Genomic DNA, 15,405 nt, shown 5'->3' with positions numbered 1-15,405 from the left:
ATTGTATCTCAACATAACAAAGCCTATATCTTGAGCTGGGGAGATGGCTAATCCATTAAAGGTGCTTAACTGCAAAGCCTGCTGGCCTAGGTTCAATTCCCCAGTACCCACGTGAGACCTGATGTATAAAGGCAAATGCTTCTGCAGTTCATTTGCAGTAATAAAAGGCCCTGGTGTGCTTGTGCCCACTTTCTCTCTTTCTAATAAATATATTTTTTTAAATAAAGGCTATATACAACAATCATAAAGCCAGTATAACATGAGATAGGGGAAAACTTGAAGCATTCCCACTGAGTTCTGGAAAAAGACAGGCATGTCCATTTATTCCCACAGCTATTTAACACAGTACTTGAAGTCTTAGCTTGTGTAATGAGACAAGAGAAAGAAATAAAAAAGATACAAATTGAAAAGGAAGAAGTCAAACTAGCCTTATTTGCAGATGATATGATTCTATACTTAAGTGATCCAAAAGAACTTCACCAAAAAAAAAAAAAAAAAAAAAAAAAATCTCCTAGAGCTGATAAACTCTTTCAACAAGGTGGCAGGATATAAAATTTACACCCCCAAATCAGAAGCTACCACATATACTGACAAACATGATAAGAAAGAAATCAGGGAAATAGCCCCATTTATATATTATATATGTATGTATATGTGTGTGTGTGTGTGTGTGTGTGTGTGTGTGTGCGCGCGCGCGTGTGTGTGTGTATTTCTTGACCAAAGTAGTGAGCAATCTCTACAATGAAATCAGTGAAGTATTGGAGAAAGAAATTAAGACACCAGAAGAGATTCAATGTAATTCCAATCAAAATCCCAGCACCACACTTCACAGAAATAGAAAAAAAAAAAAAAAATCTCAGGATTAGAGAGTACAGAGGTTAAAACACTTCCTGCAAAGCCTGACGACCTGGGTTTGATTCTTAGGACCCACATAAAGCCAGATACACAAAATGGTGCATGCATCTGGAATTTGTTTGCAGTGGCTAGAGGCTTTGGTTTGCCTCTGCTTGCAAATAAATAAGATAAAAAATATTTTAAAGAAAAAAAAACCTCAAAATTCATAGGGAAGCACACAAGGCCTCACATAGCCAAAATGCTGTCAGTAAAAAGAATACTGCTGGTATTATCGCCATACCTGATTTCAAGACATCATACAAAAGCCATAATAATAAAACCAGTTTGGTACTGGCACAAAAACAGACAAACTGATCAATGGAATAGAACAGAAGATCCATTTTAAATTACAGTAATTACAACCTGATCTTTGACATAGGGATGAAAAACACACTGGAGAAAAGACAGCATTTTCAACAAATGTTGCTGGAGAAACTGGATAACAACATGTACAAGAATGAATGTAGAACCTCTTCTCTTACCTTGCACAAAACCAACTCGAAATGGATCAAGGACTTGAAAGAGTAAAAAGACTAGGAAAAGAGGTAGGGAGAATACTCCAAAATATAGGCACAGGGAAAGACTTTCTGAGTAAGACTCTAGTAGCACAAGGAATTAGATAAACACTCAACCCCTGATATCTCATGAAACCAACATTACTGTACAGCTAAGCACACCATCTAGAGAGTTAACAGACAACCTTCAAAATGGGAGAAAACCTTTGCCAGCTATACATCTGACAGAGGAGGTTTAATATCTAGAATATATAAAGAATTCAAATTAAAATAAAAGTCAACCAGCCCAGTCAAAGTATGGGGCAGGGAACTGAAAGGAATGTTCTCAAAAGAAATACAAATGGCCAATATACATATTTTTAAAGTTTGACATCTGTAGCCATCAGAGAAATGCATTTAATTAAAACTGTTTTGAGATTCCATTTCAGTACAGTCAGAACAGTTATCATCAAAAAATCAGAGCTGGAAAGATGGCTTAGTGGTTAAGGTACTGCCTACAAAGGCTAAGGACCCAGGTTCAATTCCCCAGTACCCATGTAAGCCAGATACACAAAGTGATGCATGTGTCTGGATTTTGTTTACAGGGGCTAGAAGCTCTAGCATGTCCATTCATTTATATTCATTCTCTCTGTCCCTCCCCCCCCCACCCACTCACTCAGAGAAAAAAAATCAAACAACAACAAATGCTGGTGAGGGTTTGGGGAAGAAGAACCCACATTCACTGTTGGGGGAATGTAAACTTGTATAGTCTCTAAGGAAATCAGAAAGTCACCTTCTTAAAAATCTGAACATAGATCTACTCTATGACCCAGCTATACAACTCCTGGACATACCAGTCCTGGACATACATGCTAAAGACTTTGTACTTTACTGGGAGATATTTGCTCAGTCATGTTTGTTGCTGCTCTATTCACAATGGCTAGGAAATGGAATCAGCCCAGATGTCCATCAATGGATGAATGGATAATGAAGATGTGGTACATATGCACTATTCAGCAGTAAGGAAAAATTACATAATGAAATTTATAGGAAAATGGATGGGGCCTGGAAAAAATACTAAGTGAGGTAACCCACACTCAGAAAGATAAATGCTACATGTTCTCTCACATATGTGGATCCAAACATGAGATAGTTTGATTTGTTTATTCACTGTAGTAAGCAACAGTAGTAGTAGTGGTGGTCAGGAAGCTAGAATAAGGCTTGACAGGAGGGGAGGGGAAGTGAAGGGGATGAGGAGGGGATGGTAGTCAGGTAAAAGATGAAAATATGAAGAGGTAGAAAGGTGGGGGGGGCAAGGAAAAGGGAGAAGGGAGATGGAGGGTTATACAGGACTAAAGACACCATGAATTTGTACTAGAGACACCTACTTGTTTATTAGCTAATGAAAAGATGTAACTCTCTTAAAAAAGGAGAAAGAGGGTGGGGTGGTAGTTCGGACAGAAGTACCCTGCTGAGATGAAGAAAGAAAGCTTTACCCTAAAAATGCTGTTCCAGAAAAATCCCAGTGCCAGAACTGTTACCCCCTTTCCCCTGGTGACCCATTGCCATAGTGCTCATGAGGTCCTACAATGCAGGCCATTGCTAAAGTATTTGGTTACTTATCAGAACTAGATAGTAAGACCCTATTGCTGAAGACACCACAAGTTGAGGGTGCAGGACATGGAGAAATCAAGGTGAAACGGAGATGGCAGCCAGCTCTCTTCTGGCTAGGGGTCATAGTGCTGGAAACTGCTACAGGAGCTGCCAGAAGAGAAGTCAACAACACTGTGAACAAGCAATGAATCCTGAAAGCTACACAAACCACCAGCCAGGCAAGATGTACCTGCTAGTGCAATGGTGTATCTGTGTGTGTATGTGTGTAATCAACTGCTCTCTTATTGGATATGAGGCCTGCTCAGTGGGAGGGAATTCATGCCTGGTACTGAGAACCATATCAGAAGCCTATGGCTTAAAAGGTCACAGACCCTAGAGGGAAGTCTCCATCCATCTCTGACTAAGTAGAGTTCAGGCCTATCAAAGTCTTCTAAATGTCCATGTTTATCCTCTTTGATCCATGTGGCTTGCACTCTTGATCAGAGATCCTGCTTTTTACAGATGGCAGCGAACACCTGGGAGACCCACAACCCATCAAAATGTCAAGAAGAGAAATTTGATATGCCTAGCACAGGAGGAATCATCTCTATCATACCTGCCAGGGTCCAGGAAACACTGCAGAGGAAGTGGCAGATTAAATATGAGTGTTGGGCTAGAGAAATGGCTTAATGATTAAAGTACTTGCCTGCAAAGCCTAAGGACTCAGGTTCAATTCCCCAGTACCCATGTAACCCAGATGCACAAGGTGGTACACGCATCGGGAATTCATTTTCAGTGGATGGAGGCCCTGGCTTGCCCATTCTCTTTATCTGCCTATCTCTCATAAACAAATAAATATTTAAATATGAGTGTTGCTCTTATGGCAAGCCAGAGAACCTTCTCAAAGTAAAGTAAACTTCTAACACAACCTCTAAGAGTCAGGAAACATTGCAGAAGAGGGAGTAGAAAGAATATAAGAGCCACATGGTATAAGGTACACTCTGAGGCATTGTCCTCCATCTAAACACAGAGACTGGGGTGGAAAGAATGTAAAAGCCACAAAAGTAAGAAGGTATACTCTGAGGCACTGTAACCCCTCTGCACACAGAGACTGGTGTATTCATGACTAATTACCAATAACCCAACTAAGGAGGATTTCAGTGGAAGGGGGATGTCTATAGAGAGGGACCAAGCCATTAAGATATATATATATATGCCTATACTATTCATAACTTTCTTATGTAGAAAAGTACTCTGGAAATCTCTATTGCAGGAAATAAAACATTTTTTTCTTCTAGCTTTTGAAATGATCACATTTCACTTTATATCACAGAATTTTACTTTGCTTAAGACTTGTTTCCAAGTAAGTTAGGATGCTCCCCCAAATGTACTAGCATCCTAGATTAGGTTATCAATGCAAGAAGGTACGCTCACCAGCCGGAGGTTTTCTTCATGCAAAAACAAGAATGCATCTTCTTTTTTAAAACTTGAAATAAAAAGGTATCCTTCAAACTCAACTTTAATCCTAGCTCTAAGAACGCAGTATGCTCTTCAAACATTATGAAAAGAACTTACGGCTTCTGCTTCAGAAGGGTCATACCAGACATTGATGTACGGGTGCTGGAGAGCTTCATCTACGGAGATCCTTTTGGATGCATCTATTACTAGCATTTTGGATAACAAATCTCTTGCCTGACTGGCTGCAAAAAAATGATGGTATTAATGTATACATGTTAATAAAGTTCTCAATTTATCAACAGCTTCAGAAAGTTGAGGTTATTTTTTACTTAAAAAGCATATGTTTGCCAGGCATGGAAGCAATGGACAAGCAGAGGCAAAAGGATTGCCGCAAGTTCAAGGCTAGCCAGGGAAAGTGAGACCTGGTCTCATAGAAGAGAACAAAGCAGAACAAAATAGAAAAAACAAAAAACAAACACCTACACCAAATGAAGCATATACTTAAAAAAGAAGAGACTTTCTTCTTTTCCTTTTCTTCTCCCCATTCCTCTTCCTTGTCTCATTCCTCTCTCCTCCCAGGCTAGCCTCCAACTGCCTATGTAGGCAAGGAAGAACTTCCGTTCCTCTGACTTCAATTCCCCAGTGCTGGCTGGACCAGGCGCATGCTAGGCAAGCACTCTATCTACTGAGCTACATCCCCAGCTTTCATTTTTTAAAACAGGGTCTTGTTGGGGAGCCTAGACTAGCACAGAACTCATTAAGTAACCCAGTTGGCCTCAAACTGCTGGCAATGCTCCTGCTTCAGCTTCCTGAGGGATCAGATTGCAGGCTTACACCAAGCACAGCTAAAAAATAGTGGGTTTTTTTTTTTTTTTAAACTACAAAACTAGGCCAAATAAATGATGTAAAAACATAAAAAGTGAAGGCAAAAAGAACCAAAACTTCAGTTTGCTGTACTATTTAGACACAATCTTGGGTTACATCCCATAATAATATGGCTAAACTCACCTCCAACACATGCACATACCCCAAATGAGACAATGTATATATTCATAAAACTTACCTTTTAGTTTGTTGTGTTCTGAGTCAGCTGGGAAAAGTACATCAGGGAACAGTTTCTCAAAGCTATATCCAGCATATTTAGGTCTGTTTTCAACATAAGTCCTTACTGTTGGCTGTAGTTTCTTCATGAATTCAGGACAGGGTGTTCCAAGCTGTTCAATAACTTTATTCCATTGATCAATATCTAATATCAAGTAGCTAAGAAAAATGTTCTGGATCTAATGTTCAACACATTAGTTATATCCATAATAAAATATAAGAAAATGGAAATTTAAAAGATCCTATGAAAAATGTGGCAGGTATAAACTTTTTATCTCACAACTATCTTGCAAAAGGCAATGATTGTAGGTGGGCAGAAACGATCAATAAATAGGTTTTGTTAACCTTATTTATTGGGTGTTTGTGTGTGTGCATGCATGCATGTGTAAGTTTACATAAACACAATTTTTACTATAAAATAGCTTAAACTCATAAATTCAAAATAAAAATCATAAGTAACTCAAAGACATGTTATCATTACTACCCATTTCTACATGCAAACTACACTCGTCTCACAGTGAAAACTTTTCTTCCAGCTCATCAGAAAATGTGAGTGCATTTCCTAGAGAACAAGAAGTATTTCTACAGTCTGTCCTATTTTTCTGAGTTCCCTATACCAACAAAGCAACTGGTAGCAATAAAAAGACAACTCTGACTGAAGTACCACTTTCTCTTGCCATGTTCTGTTTAGCCTATATCAATGACTGTTTTAAAGTTCTAATATGCATGAAAAAGATTCTGTATTTTAGTAAGTTATAAGGCTAGAATTTTCTGGTCTTGTTCCTCCTAGCCTTTACACACTAAATCCCCAAACATGAACACTCAAAAGTCTTACTGTAATTTAGTGAGTATTCTCATTTCTCCTGAAGTAAATTTTAGGTGTTAGTTGCTGATAGACACACCATTGTTAATAGAAATACCAAAAGTACAAGAACAACAGGCGTGAATCCAAATTCAACCATCAACATATGAAAAACTCTTACTGCTAAAATTCTCAGTATGTTATGTAGACTAATGAGACAACAATCAAAACACAAAACACACAGACCATTAACAGAAAAGATGTGAGGGGATCAAACAAAAGGATGGCCAGAAGCAAAAGATAATTCCAAAATTCATATTAAGTCATAAATCTTTCTAGACATACTCAAGTGTGTAAGTATTATAAATTTTTAGTGCAAGCCATGGTTTTTTTATTCAAATAAATCAACTCAAAGCCAGCAAAGAAATGGGTAATCACACTTGAGCACTTTTTAGAATTAACATGATAAATAATAAATGAGAAAAAGTCTACGTCAAATAGGAGGTGGTATTTTGAATGAGTAATTTAACAATACTGTGTATTAGGGAGAGACAAAATACATTACACCTGACCAGGCTGACGTACTATCATACATTTTGACCTTTAGGAACTACATTTTAGGCCAAAGATAAGGATACGATCTGTACCTGGGAACAAAACACCACCTTTGATCATTTCTCCCATGATGCACCCAACTGACCAAATGTCAACTGAAAACAAAATGCAATGACATTAACATAAATATTTTGGTTAAAATAAAAAGAAAATATAAACATTAAAAAAGATCACACACACCATGTACATTTTTAAATCATATAAAGCAATACAAAATAAAAGTGAGTGACAGTGAATGTGCTCTGACTACCAGCAGAGACTGTATGTCCTACTGCCAGATGCAGCCTACAAACAGTTAGCTTTCTTAGCTCAACTTTTTTTTGGAACTATAACAGCCACAAACTTTGCATCTGTTTCACAGCCCTGTGTGTATAAATGTAGCATCTTCATTTTCTTTAGAGAACACAAGGAAGTTCATCCCTGACTAATGAATCTGCTGCAGCAGCACAAGGATACAGTCCCTTCCTGGAAAGAGGATTTTGTGGCAAACCATTTCTCCCATAATGCACCCCACAGACCATAAATCCACTATATGTTTGCAGCACAAAAGAAGGAAAAGCAAAGCAAAAGGTCATTAAAATCAAAGAAGCATAATATGACTGCATTATACAAAAACTGCAAAACACCACAAAAAGAAAAATGTGACTTTAATTTCAGCTAATGGAATAATTTGAAACAAAATATTTTTTAAAAAGCTTTGGCTCAAAACAGAAAATGTGACGTGTTGATATTTTAACTACATATCTATTTTTAAAGTGAAAGCCATGCACAGAAATTGCAGAAACTAAAACACCTGTACATATTGTAATTTGTAAAATAAGTAGAATCAAACACAAACTTTTTATTTATTTATTTATTTTTTGTTGTTGTTGTTTTGGTTTTCTAAGGTAGGGTCTCACTCTGGCTCAGGCTGACCTGGAATTCACTATGTATTCTCAGGATGGCCTCGAACTCTCGGCAATCCTCCTACCTCTGCCTCCCGAGTGCTGGGATTAAAGGCGTGCGCCACCACGCCCAGCTCAAATACAAACTTTATAAATAAAACTAAAAATGTATATGACTTAGTTAAATTATAAAGTACATTATTTTGAGGCTCAACTGTGCATTAAACTCTCTCTTTAACTTAAATAAAAAGCATGAGAAATTTAGCATATTAGTTCAACAGAAGAATTTATGAATAGCTATAATAAAATTTTCATCTAAAGCTGTTCGGAAAATTTCAAACTGTATTTCATAAAACTATTTAACCAAGAAGTGCTACTTGTTTACTCTGAATTGAAAGTCAAAGTTTTTTAAAAATATATTTTATTTATTTATTTCAGAGACAGAGGTGGAAAGAGACAGAATGGGTGCACCAGGGCCTCTGGCCATTGCAAACAAACTCCAGATGTGTGCGCCACCTTGTGCATCTGGCTTATGTGGGTCCTGGGGAATCGAACCGAGGTCCTTTGGCTTTGCAGGCAAATGCCTTAACCGGTAGGCCATCCCTCCAGCCCTAAGTTGTTTTTAGTTTTTTAATGAAAACATCATTCTACATTTATACTACCCCAAAGTGAACAAGTGCACAGAAAACAAACAGCTAATCCAGAAAGGAAATGGGTAAACAGAAACAGACTTCGCAGGCTTCCTATTTAAGCTGCTGTGAGTTTATGTGTTAGCTTTAGCTGGATGCACTAGGAAAGTTGCTACAGCTTTGTTACTGATTAAGAGTCTCAGAGCAGACTTTCTGATCCTCACCAACTTAAATCTACAGTCCTAATCAATGCTGTGAAGAATGAGCTAGGCAAAGAAATAAGCAGTTTTGGGATTGCTATCTATTTTCTAAAACTGACCATACAAGCTGACATTTTATATCTTTGGGCTTGAATGCCAGAAAAGAGAGGCAAGTCAGTGGTGTTAATCATTCAGCAGGGAAAGAAGAGAAGAATGAGCTATTTTTCAAAAGGAAAAAGCATAGACACTGGGAATTTAGATAAAGGCTCAAATTCTTTAACAGCAGAAGAGGAAAGGGTAGGACTAGATGCCAGAGAGACACTTATGTTATTCATGTTATACAGAATTCAGGGAATTTAAACCTGTATTTTCTAGTACATTCCTTTGTTTTTGTTTGTTGTTGTTTTTTCCTAGGTAGAGTCTCACTCCAGCCTGGGCAGATCTGGAACTTACTCTGTACTCTCAGGCTGGCCTCAAATTCACAACCATCCTCCTACTTCTGCCTCCTCAATGCAGGGATTAAAGGCATGTACCACCACTCCCGGGTTCAAGTGAAAGAAGACTAATGCTCACTGAAGAAGCTTAGGAGCTAGCTAATCTGAGTAACTTTTAGAAATCCTTTGGAACCAAATCTTCCTTGAAATGCTTATAAAAATATTATGATTCAACTTTCAAGGATAAAATTTTAGAGAAAAATTTAACAAAGTTAAAACAAGTTTTTATTTTTGGCAAAAATCTATTGGAATAAACTTTAATTCTTTTATTATTTTATTTTTGAGTTAAAGACAGACAGAGAGAGGGAAGAAGAGAGGGAAGGAGAGAATGGGCACACCAGGGCCTTTCAGCCACTGTGAACAAACTCCAGACGTGCGTGGCCCCTTGTGGCACATGTGCGACATTGTGTGCTTATGTCACTGTGCGTCTGGCTATGTGGGACCTGGAGATTCAAACATATGTTACTAGGCTTTGCAGGGAAGCGCCTTAACTGCTAAGCCATCTTTCCGGCCCTGGAATAAACTTTAAAAAAAAAAAATTACAGAAAACAGCAAACTAGTTAAATAGCCAGGATACAACCTCCAGAAAAACATTAAGCCTGACTCATATATAAAAATGATATGAAGGGTCTAACTGCTTCCTATTAAGATAGTTTAACATATATTAGACGTTTAGAACAGGTGTGTCTGTGGGGGTGTTACTGAGAGGGGAAGGACTTACGTTACTGGCTACCGAGGAAGAGCTGTGAACTAGCACTCACAAGTGACTGTTTCCTGGGATGGTTGGAAAAGTAGCTTTACGGTCAACATGACTTGCACTTAAAAGAGAAGCATACTTCACCATCTATATATGTGATAGAGGATTAATATCTAGGCTATACAAAGAACTCAAAAAGTTAAATAATAAGGAATCAAACAAGCCAATCAAAAAATGGGCTATGGAGCTAAATAGAGCATTCTCAAAGGAAGAAATATGAATGGCATATAAGCATCTAAAAAACTGTTCCACGTCACTAGTCATCAGGGAAATATAGATTAAAACTGCATTGAGATTCCATCTCACTCCTGTCAGATTGGCTACTATCATGAAAACAAATGATCAAAAATGTTGGCGGGGATGTGGAAAAAGAGGAACCCTTCTATGCTGCTGGTGGGAATGCAATCTGGTCCAGCCATTGTGGAAATCAGTGTGGAAGTTCCTAAAACAGCTAAAGATTGATCTACCATATGACCCAGCTATAGCGCTCCTAAGCATATATCCGAAGGACTCATCTCATTTCCTTAGAAGTACATGCTCAACCATGTTTATTGCTGCTCAATTTATAATAGCTGGGAAATGGAATCAGCCTAGATGTCCCTCAACTGATGAGTGGATAATGAAGATGTGGCACATTTATACAATGGAGTTCTACTCAGCAGTAAAGAAAAATGAAGTTATGAAATTTGCAGAAAAATGGATGGATCTGGAAAGGATTATACTAAGTGAGGTAACCCAGGCCCAGAAAGCCAAGTGCCACATGTTCTCCTTCATATGTGGATCCTAGCTACAGATGATTGGGCTTCTGTGTGAGAAGGAAAATACTTAGTAGCAGAGGCCAGTAAGTTAAAAAGGATATATAAAGGGAAGAGAAAGGAAGGGAGGAGGGTACTTAATAGGTTGGTATTGTATATATGTAACTACAATGATTGAGATGGGGGAGGTAATATAATGGAGAATGGAATGTCAAAGGGGAAAGTGCGGGGTGGAGAGGGAGGGTATTACCATGGGATATTTTTTATAATCATGGAAAATGTTAATAAAAATTGTGAAAAAAGTAAATAAAACTCACATATATAATTATAAAAAAAACAAAAAAAACAAAGAGGAGCATATGTTGGTCTCTGATGCTGTCCCATCTTTAGAGAAGTAGCTAACCTAAGAGGGTAGTTTCAGGACACTGACCCATGACAGCCAATAGTTACATGGCAAAAGAAATCTTCACGCTGGTCAATTGAAATAAGGATTTTCAAACAAAACTTTCAAAATTTAGGTAAAGAACAACAAAACATGTTTATTTAAAAATGGATAATGTTTAAAGTATTTGTTTTTAATTAGCTCAGAGTAAGAGTAAACTGAACAAAAATCCTAATTTCAGTGGTTATCTTTTATTTTAAAATGAACTGTTATTCCAGTATCCTTCCTAGAACAATATCTAGGTTATGTCCTAACAAGTATTTTTTCTTTTATAAGTATTTAATTGATTAATTTATATCACAGTGTATGTGTGTGTGAGAGAGAGAGGGGCAGAAAGAGAATGGGCATGCCAGGGCCTCTAGCCACTGCAAACGAACTCCAGACACATGTGCACCTTGTATATCTGGCTTATGTGGTTACTGGGGAAATGAACCTGGGTCTTTAGGCTTCATAAGCACGTGCCTTAACCGTTAAGCCATCTCTCCAGCCCCTAACAAGTATTCTGGATGAAGTCATCACACTTACTACTACATGGTATTTCTTTGAACTGGACAGAAGGCTTCGATGAAACACTGTTTCCTCAAAGAAGCTGCTTAATTACCCACCAGCTTTGCAGAATGAGACGCCATTGTAGCACTCAGTTTGCACTAAGTACTACTGTGATTAACAGTATCACGGGGTCAGGTGTAGGGACAAAGGTGACTACTGTACACTAAGATTACTACCAAGACTAAACTACTGAGAACACTATACTCTTCCTTTTATATAGAAGTATTTGTTCATTTTCAAATTGCAGGTAAGCAAAAGATATAAATTCTGTTTTCAAGAGTTATGGCAGGGCTGGAGGGATGGCTTAGAGGTTAAGGCATTTGCCTGCAAAGCAAAGGACCCAGGTTCGATTCCCCAGGACCTATGTCAGCCAGATGCACAAGGGGACACACGCATCTGGAGTTCCTTTGCAGTGGCTGGAGGCCCAGGCATGCCCATTGTGTCTCTGTCTCTCTCTGCCCCTCTTTCTCTGTTAAATAAAAATTAAAAAAGAGTTATGGCAATAAATTATTCATCTAACAGTAGTGCTGATAAGTACTTACATTTAAATAAAAACTTACTTCAAATTCTAGATAGTGTCATACATTTAACTCAACTCATTTTAATATAATTACATAAAAAAGAAGAAAATCTAAGAATCTAAAAAGGTTATTTCAAATAAAAAGCATATGCTGACCGTTTTCCTTGTAGCCCATGCCTAGGATGACCTCTGGTGCTCTGTAATAGCGAGTCACTACATAAGGCGTCATCATGAAACTTGTTCCTGCAGTCCTGGCTAGTCCAAAATCAAGAATCTTCAAAGTGCAGTCTGATTTCACTACTATGTTACTAGGCTTTAAGTCCTTCAAAGAACAAAAATGAAAAATAACTGCAAAGATACATACACAAAGATTTTTCAGTTTACAACTAAGTTATATAATTTGTAAAAGAATTCATGTCAACCATTCTCACTATGGTACCACTGGTATCACTGTACAAACTGTCATAATAATAGGCAAACCTGAAAATTCTACTTTAGTACATTTTAAGATTTATGAAAATAAGCTTATAACAGAAGTTAATAATGTTTTATTTCACAGGTATCAATCACTATTATCTAGAAATTTTTGGTCAAGTAGATTAGAAGGTATTTGGAAAGACATCGTAGAGCTCACTTAAGACCTATATTTATTCACTATAAGCAATGGCCCTGGTAATCCCAGTACTTGGGTGGCCGAGGCAGGAAGATTAGAAATTCAGGATATATAGCAAGACCTTGTTTCAAAATACAAATAAAAAATAGCTATTATGGTAAGACAATCACATATTAACATTTATATTCATTTGCAAACTAAATAAATTAGTAGCACTTGAAAATCTTGGTCTAAAGTTACAATAATCTTTAACATTATAAAACCAAAATGAGCCATTCTGTTAATCCTGCTATGTTATCTGACCAGTTATTTTCACAGATGTTCTTTGTGTGTGCTGGGAAGTGAAATCATCAGGGCCTTGTGCATGCTAGACAAGTGCTCTACCACTGAGCCACACATCTCAGTACCACAGGTACCCAGTTCCAAAGGAACAAAATAGTCTGTCCATCCCTGAGTTCCCACATGAAATCACAAACATTTGCTCATACAGTTTCTGTCTATATGTACTGGAGAGCCCTAGTATGCTGGCAATGCTGGTCCATATTACTGTGTGCTGCTGATACTGCTAAACAATGTCTTTGTGAAGAGTTGTCATTTGGCTCCAGAAGGAAATGAGTGTGATGACAATTGGAAAGAAGGACTGGCACTCATGGCTTTACATTCATCATACTTTGCCTGTTATCCCTAATGAATCTTATTATGAACCAAAAAATGAACAAAAGCAAAGACCCTCAACACAATTACATATAGTGCATTAACCACGCGACGCAGAGCACACAGACCAAATGCCAGCAATCACCAGCGAAGGCAGAAGAAGCTGCCTGGGAAGACAAAATTACTTTTTTGATGTCTACATCCAAGAAAGTAGGGTGATGTCCTTACTATGCTCTGAGAGGCAATCCTAGATGGGCCTTAGATGATTTATATAGCACGTTTAGTGCAACACACGATAATTTTTATTATTCCTATTCTGTAAACATGATGTTCCTAAGACTTTTAAAATATAGTATCACAACAAAGTAAACAGAAACTTTGATACTATTTCATTGTCAATGTGCTATGGTTGAAAATAACTAGCTCTTTATACTAGTACATTCTAGTCTAGAAATATGATTCCAAACTTAAAACATTTTGCTTTGAAAAGATTGTATTTTTAAATAAACACTTTAAATTAGTGTGTATGTGTTTGTATGCATGTGTGTGCATGCGTGTGTGCAACTCATAGTCTCTTGCTGTTACAGAAAATGGATGCCAGGTACTTGTGCCACTTATTGCATCCAGCTTTACATGGGTGGCTGGGGAATTGAACCTGGAGTACCAGGCTTACAAACAAGCAACTCTAACTGCTGAGCCATCTTCCCAGGCCTCAGAAATATTAAAGAAAAAATAAATTTAATGTTATTTATTTGTTTGTTTATTTATTGTTTATTGAGTAGGGTCTCAGTGTGATCCAGGCTGACCTGGAATTAAAGTAACTATGTAGTCTCAGGGTGGCCTAGAACTTATGGTGATCATCCTACCTCTGCTTCCAGAGTGCTGGGATTAAAGGTATGAGCCACCATGGGTGGGTGGGTGGGTGGGTGGGTGGCTGGCTTTCTTTCTTTCTCTCTCTTTCTCTTTCTTTCTGTGTGTGTGTGGGGGGGGGGAAGAGACAAGACAAATGGTGCTCTAGGGCCTCCAGCCACTGCAAACAAACTCCACATGCCTTGTGCATCTGGCTTATGTGAGTACTGGGGAATGGAACCTGGGTCCTTAAGCACCTTAACTGCTAAACCATCTCTCCAGCCCAGAAACAGATTTATTTTTTTCTTTTTGAGATAGGGTTTTACTCTAGGTCAGGCTGACCTGGAATTCACTATGTAATCTCAGGGTGGCCTTGAACTCATAGCGATTTTCCTACCTCGGCCTCCCAACTGCTGGGATTAAAGGTGTGTGCCACCACGCCCAGCTCCAGAAACAGATTTTTAAAGAAAAAAAATTGTCTAAAGAATATTTGTCTCAGTGCCACATGTTCTCTCTCATATGTGGATCCTAGCTACAGATGATTGGGCTTCTGTGTGAGAATGAAAATACTTAGTAGCATAGGCCAGTAAGGTAAAAAGAAGACATAAAGGGTAGAGAAAGGAAGGGAGGAGGGTACTTAATAGGTTGATATTGTATATATGTAATTACAATGATTGTAATGGGGAGGTAATATGATGGAGAATGGAATTTCAAATGGGAAAGTGTGGGGGTGGGGAGGGAGGGAATTACCCTGGGATATATTTTATAATCATGGAAAATGTTAATAACAATTTTTAATTAAAAAAAAAGAATATTTGTCTCCAAAAAGAATAACTGAAAATTCATCCTTGCATATCAATACGTTTATCTTTTTACAGATGATACTAACGTCGTTAATTGAAAATGTGAAGAATAACTTGGAATGCACATGAATTTATGGCAGGAAAGAGGAAATATTCCATCTTCTGTCTCACACTTTCCTGGTCTTCTCAGTTATGCAAGGCTGCAGGAATTCTAGTCAATGGGATTTGAGTGGGAGAAAGTGGAGAAGGGCCAGTGCACTCTTCCTGTAGTCTGTTTCCTTGCTCTGGTGATAGAAACG

General features: G+C 37.9%; 1 protein-coding gene across 3 annotated transcripts in view; it reads right to left on the bottom strand.

Annotated features, from left to right (window-relative positions):
- Mapk8 (mitogen-activated protein kinase 8) overlaps nt 1-15,405 on the bottom strand; it is a 103,215-nt gene that overhangs the window by 13,582 nt on the left and 74,228 nt on the right. For 2 of the 3 annotated variants that reach the window (XM_045137371.1, XM_045137373.1), the window contains exons 6-9: nt 12,344-12,509; nt 7,414-7,485; nt 5,503-5,685; nt 4,557-4,681 (exon numbers count right to left, since the gene is read on the bottom strand). In XM_045137371.1, the coding sequence (XP_044993306.1) occupies nt 4,557-4,681; nt 5,503-5,685; nt 7,414-7,485; nt 12,344-12,509 (546 nt within the window). Of the gene's footprint in view, nt 1-4,556; nt 4,682-5,502; nt 5,686-6,980; nt 7,053-7,413; nt 7,486-12,343; nt 12,510-15,405 lie in introns of all 3 variants that reach the window. The other variant, XM_045137372.1, reaches the window with a different exon arrangement.

This window comes from Jaculus jaculus, chromosome 18, assembly GCF_020740685.1.
Source record: "Jaculus jaculus isolate mJacJac1 chromosome 18, mJacJac1.mat.Y.cur, whole genome shotgun sequence".
NCBI lineage: Eukaryota > Metazoa > Chordata > Mammalia > Rodentia > Dipodidae > Jaculus > Jaculus jaculus.
Note: the sequence above shows the minus strand (reverse complement) of the source record. Positions and strands in the feature narration are given on the sequence as shown.